This window comes from Cryptomeria japonica, chromosome 11 (assembly GCF_030272615.1).
Source record: "Cryptomeria japonica chromosome 11, Sugi_1.0, whole genome shotgun sequence".
NCBI classification, from domain to species: domain Eukaryota; kingdom Viridiplantae; phylum Streptophyta; class Pinopsida; order Cupressales; family Cupressaceae; genus Cryptomeria; species Cryptomeria japonica.
The window spans coordinates 420,077,631-420,083,978 of record NC_081415.1 but is presented as its reverse complement, the minus strand read 5'-3'; the positions used below and the strand labels follow the sequence as shown (position 1 = coordinate 420,083,978).

At 34.9% G+C, this 6,348-nt stretch overlaps 1 protein-coding gene across 1 annotated transcript; it reads right to left on the bottom strand.

Annotated features, from left to right (window-relative positions):
- Positions 1-1,634: 1,634 nt before the first annotated feature.
- Positions 1,635-5,093, bottom strand: LOC131073586 (transcription factor EGL1). Its single transcript, XM_058010047.1, has 4 exons — positions 3,898-5,093; positions 3,510-3,770; positions 2,073-2,258; positions 1,635-1,944 (listed from the first exon to the last, which is right to left on the bottom strand). The coding sequence occupies exons 1-4, from the start codon at positions 4,465-4,467 to the stop codon at positions 1,876-1,878; spliced, it is 1,086 nt and encodes a 361-aa protein (XP_057866030.1). The 5' UTR covers positions 4,468-5,093; the 3' UTR covers positions 1,635-1,875.
- Positions 5,094-6,348: the final 1,255 nt, after the last annotated feature.

Sequence of the window (6,348 nt, the reverse complement as noted above, 5' to 3'; positions counted from 1 at the left end):
GTTTCCATGGTCCTCTTCTTTGCATTTGAATATCTTCCAGGTGATGCATGCTGAACTCCCACATCCCCTAGTCTGCTTCTGGTATTTCTGGTATTATTGTTATTGCTATTATTATTATTTATTTTTTTGTTCTTGTTCTTTCTCTTATCCTCCATTACTTCTTCTTCCTCCTGCTTTGTCCCACTCTTTCCCATAGCCTTTTTTATATCTTCTTCATTTCCCCATCTTGGTTCATTTTCCTCCAGGAAAATCAACTTGCCCTGGGCCGGAGAGGCTAATGATATCTCTGAGAGCCCTTGCTCAAAGATATTGTCAGGTTGAGCATCTTGTATCCAGCTTGCTCCATTTTATGACTCAGAAGATTTTCCTACTAAGTTAAAATTGTCTCACTCTTCCTTGTTGTCTTTGGATTGACTATCTCCCTTATCCATTTGACTACTATCTTGTTTCTCACTCTGACCTAAATTTTCTTCTATCATATCCTTTTGATTATTTTGACTGTTGACTTGTGACTTTCTTTCTCCATCGTTAGAATCCTTTCCACTGTTCCCTTGCTCATTTTCCTGCCGGGAGATCTTATCTTACTCTCCTTTCTTCATTTCATTTTCTGATTCCCTGACTAATACCTCCTCGATCCTTCCGACTTGGGACTGATTCTCCTGATCTGAACCATCAGATGAAGAGACTTTCAAAAAAATATCAATCTTGGTATTTGGATTCTTTTCCACCTTTTTCCAAACTTCAGTTTGGGTTTGAGTTTTGGCCACATTGCTTGGGCATTTTTTAGCCCAGTGCCCTACTCTCTTACAGTGGGCCTACTTGTTACATAGACCTATTCCTTACTATTTGAATGTTTATTTGTGTCATCTTAGAATGGGTATGAAGTCGATGTCACTATAATTCTACTCCTTGTTTTTGTGAGAGAATCAAACAATGGACTAGTGTTTGATCTTTGTTGTGGAGGAAGCTTCATCATCATGAATCATTATCGTGGTGATTTGTTCTACTCTGTATGAAATGTTCTTGTTCTTCTTGTATCACCATGCTTGGTGCATTGGTGATGATGTCATGTGTATTGTTGTGCTATGTCACAACACCTTGTCTGTGAAAATGACATGTCACACTTGCAATACAAAAATTAGTTCATTTGATTTTTTTCTATTAATGTCTTCGATGAAAGCTTGAAGCATTACAAAAGTTGCCCCTACCAACAAAAGTACTATGAAACTTCTTACTAAGCTTCACATCATTATAACCATTATTCTTAATTTTTAAGATAATGAACCTCACAAAAAACCCTAAAGAATCTCACTTTCAAAAAAACCATCTTCATCCAAAATAAATTTAATTAATAATAAAAATAATTTAATTATATAAACTTCCAACCAAATAATTCAAACAAACTCCAATCAACATTCATTAAATTTCACGTCATTATTAAGCTTCATACTATTATCAAATTTCATACAATTCTAATTGTCATCCCTAATTGTTAGGATAATAAACCTTAAAGAATCTCATTTTCAATAAACCATCTTCATCTAAATTATTAATAATTAAATTATACAAACTTCCAACCATACAATCAAATCAACTCCAACCAACAATTTTCTCTCTTTAACCAAAGCTTAAGAAAATCAATTTCTCTCATGTCTTTTATTTAAGAATAATATACAACCAAATGATATTATCTTACACATGTTTTATTTTATTTTTTTAAAAAGATAAGATTATAGGCCCTGACAACTAATGCATACATGCATCAAGAAACAATGAATTTTTTCAACCTTGAATTATAGGATCTAACTCTTTGCCTCTTCTTATCAAAACAGAAATGTGTTCAAGACTGCTCTAGTTGTCTGAAAGACTTTAAGTTTACATGTTACATAAAGCTTGTTCAAGAGCATTCATCAGGTCATCTATGCTCTGTGTGCCTTCAATACGCTGGAAAAACATATAAACAAATTAAGCCAACCACCTATTTCCACAATCCAAAAAGCATAAAAGAGTAAAGACAAAATGTAGTTTCACACAATCCTAAGATTATATATGAGGTTGAGAGAATTTCTTACTTCAATAGTTATATAGTACACCATTTTTCCTCCACTTGTGGCCATTGTTGATTGCAGAACATCTACTCTGCAGTTATCAAGAACTTTGTGAGCTTGGAGGACCAATCCTGATCTCCAGGGACAAAGAATTTTAATGACAGCTTGTCTGCCAAAGCTCTGAACTTCAATCTCAGATGAGTGCCCATCCTGAAAAATGGCAATCAAAGGTGAAACTTAATAAAAGTTGAACAATCTCAATTCATCTAAGTGATGTGATTTGAACTTCTAGATTTAACTGTATATTTTTTTGAACATCAACGTTTTGAATCATTCTCTATGATTTATCATCATTTGTTTCTCTAGCTCTTTATTCTGATTATGAATCATACAATATGATTCAAAATGTTAATATAAAAAAGAAATATATATTTGAAACCAGAAATTCAAATCACGTTCTATAGACTGTAGAAACCTAATGTCTACAATCTTCCTTACAAAAGATGTGACAGAGTAAATTATGTCCATAATGATAAGCTAATTAAATGACTTAGCATGATACTACCAAAAAAAAATTGAATGGTTTTGGAAGTAGTCTTCTGTAAGACAGGATTGCACATTGGTTATATCCGATGGATGTCATGGGAAAGCTGCTATCTTTGTTTTAAGTGAAGTCAGATGCTAGTTTTTTCTTCATTTACTGTAAATGTTGTTTAAAGTATTGCAGCATTGGGTTTTTATATTAATTCAGATAGGCCGAAACCTTTTCAGCTGAGAATCAAGGATTGGGGTATTCATTCTGCCAAAGTTGGTTAGGACATGGTCTCAGCCTCATTTCTTATACTGCACTCAGCAAGACTTAATCCGACTCTTTCCAAAGCATTCAATTTCAACAATAGACCAAAAGTCCATTGATGAACATTAGATTTTTGATATTATAAACAGACATAATCCTTGATGGACTCTTTCCCAACCATTCAACTTCGACAACAGATTAAAGATCCATTGACGAACATTAGATTTTTTATATTATAAACAGACATAATCTCTGATGAACTTTTTCCAAACTATTCAACTTCACAACAGACCAAAGACCCATTACCAAGCATTAGATTTTTGATATTATAAACAAGCTGAAGAATAAACCAGTCATGTTCTAGTAATACTACAGAATCTTAGTAGCTGAGCAAGTAGGGAAAGGAGTGTTTATAGCAATATGAACAATCCCAAGGAACCAAAATTGATATGTTACACTTCAAGCATTATAAATAAATTTAACAATAAGAAAAAGAAATGAAGACCCAATAAGAGGTTAGATAAGACCTAACCAATCTGGTTGATGTTAGTAGGGGATGTCAAGTCCTACACCAGGGAGTGATAAAGCTCACCCCCCTGACAGAAGCTGTCATGGTTTTTTCAGCCTGAAAATATAAACTCAAATCTTACAATCTAAGTTCTTACCCTGTTGCGTTCACCAAAATGCCTGGAAAATGTCCCAATATCTTGATTAGACTCTTTTTTATTTTCCATTGATCTGTTCAGTCTGGAACTTTCAACTTTTCCTGCAAATCCACCAAGGCGGGCTGTAGAAGAAAAGCTTTTAGTCCTACTGAGCTTGCCTTCTTTTTCCTTGATGGTTTTGAGAGCCTGAAGACCCTTGACCTTCTTCTCCAGTTCTAACAAATGTTTGATGGACTCTGTGACTATAGATGCCTTATCTTTCTGAAATCACAAACAACAGCCAAATTCAGTAAATTCTCTCCTAAAAAAGTTGACATCATCATATTTTTTGACCTCCCAGCTTAAAACCCTTTGCCATGAATTTTGTGTCAAAAACTTTTATTCTCACCTTTGACAACTTCGGAATAATGGACCTCAACACAGAAAACTTCTCATTCATCTCTTCCCTTCTCTGTCTCTCTGCAAGAATGTGAGTCTCTCTTTGAACTGGATTTCTCTGAGGGCACTTCCTCTTGTAAGATTTACACTGAGATATCCCTTTTTCCTGCTCCTGAGCATATTCATTCAACTGATATATGTCACCAGAAAAACTATCAGACAAAACAGAACTTAAGGAGTTATAATGTCTTAACTTGAGAGACCCTGCAACATTTGATTCAATGGGCTGCATAACATTACATATTTGACTGGCTTGAAAATGTGAAGCATAATCCAAATCTGTAAACTCTCTCATCTGCTCTCCATGGTCAGATTGTAGAAAAGGAATTTCAGACCAATCTGGAATACCCTTCTGTGGATTAAAAGCAGAGTTATGGATTCTGTTCAACATGGGTAGATTCATCTCTGAGGGCTCCATTAAGATGTTTTCTCCATTGGACAAACAAGGTATCTGAATATCTTCCATCTCCAAAAACCCATTGGGATACTGATCAAACCCATCTCCCCAACCATGATCCATTTTCCTTACAGTTCTGACTTCCCAATCCCTTCACCTTCTTCACCAAACTGTTAATAAATTCATCTAAGATTGCTTAGTCAAGCTGATGAATAACACTCTGCCTCATCAATAGCTAGGGATTTTAACATACACAATTATCTGTTACGGTAATGTAAGCATCTAAGTCTGTGTGGACTAAAACAGTAATATGTGACAAGTGCTAAATCGTCCATAATTAACAGTTCGAACTCCAATTAGAGAATACTATAGAAAAGCAACAGAAATCAGCAAACAAGTTGGAAATTTTGTCACTGGTGTAATATCCAAAATTAGCAGAAGAGAAAATATCTAGGGAAGAATCTATGAACATTGTTAATCTATGAAATGAATCCCGAGAATGATTTGAGGATCTATCTCCAAAGATATGTCCTTAAGCTATTTAATGCACACTATTCTCAACTCTTTCTTGTTCATCTTGTTACAAGTCTGAAACAATCCAAAAGGCAAGTTGATGGGAAGGCCTCATGTAAGTCCACTTGCTTCTTCACTCAACGCAATTTGTAAGACTAGTGGATGAACAGATTTCGAGCCACCATAAATCTTGTAAACATAAAATAATCTTACGATCATTAATCATAAATTTAATGATTTCGGATCGAAAAATAATAAATATTGAAATTAATATTTATTTAAATATATTAAATTTTAAATTTAGATTTATTTTATTTTATTTTATTTTTAATTTATGGATAAAGGCAGAGTCAAAATATTAAGTATTAAAGAGAAAATTCCAGAATACAAAACTATTAACGTGAGTTGATCTTTCTGGTCCTTCCTTGAGACTGAAATTCAAGAAAAGGATTAAATCCTGATAGGAAATATCTATCCTCCCTCAAAATTTCAATACAGTTTGTCTTAAACATAACAGAACTAACACATCTACTACCATCCTCTCATATTTATGCAAAAATTTTAAAACTAGGCAGAAGTTCGAATAAAAAAACAATCAAAAAACACATCTTTCTTTATCCACACACAAAATCAATCCCTTGAAGCACATCCCCGACCTCTGTGACAACCATGGCCACCCACTCAACCCATGCCTCGACCATGTCCGCACTCGCGACCACCCTCATTATCATTTTGCGAGCCTGTTGGTTCTTCTCCACTTGGGTGGGGAGAATCATTGTCTTATGTGGCAATAAGAAATCCATTCAATATGGCAAAGTCTTTGAACACAATCTCCTTATTTGGGTCTTGAGATTTGTCTGATAATACTCTCCATTTTAGATAATCAACCCCCACGGCAGCAATTTGATTGTGCCTCATTAGGGCTAGCCCCCTAAGGTCGAGTAGAAAGGGATAGTAAGTAATTGTGTCACTAGGTTCATTAAGTGCATCAAGATCCCCAAGCCTCGGACTTCCTGAGCCATGTAGGGCATATTTCATGATCTTATCTAATCCCCCTAGCAATTCAAGGTCAAATAATTCAGACACAAGCACTCTGGTCTCGGCTTTGGAAACACCTTTGTCAAGAAGAGAAGCCACAAATCTTGAGGAAATCTGCATGTTGTCCCTATAATACTCCCTTCTCTCCAAATGTCCTTGTCCAAGAATCATTTTTGCAACTACTATGACCAAAGGGTTTATGGTGCAGAAGATACGCTTTAATCTCAAGTCAATGATTTCTACACTGGCAGTTGGGGCTTGTCAAAGATATTGGAGTATCCACTCCAAAACATGCAACCGGGTCTAGAAATTCTCTAATGATGAACCTTAAATTTAGATTTTGAATGTCACAAAGTTAAATATATTGAATTGATTTGGCATGCAATTAGAATTTTGGTGTAATTATATTTTTGCCTAAGATCGCCTATACATTTGGAAGACTCTCTCAAACCT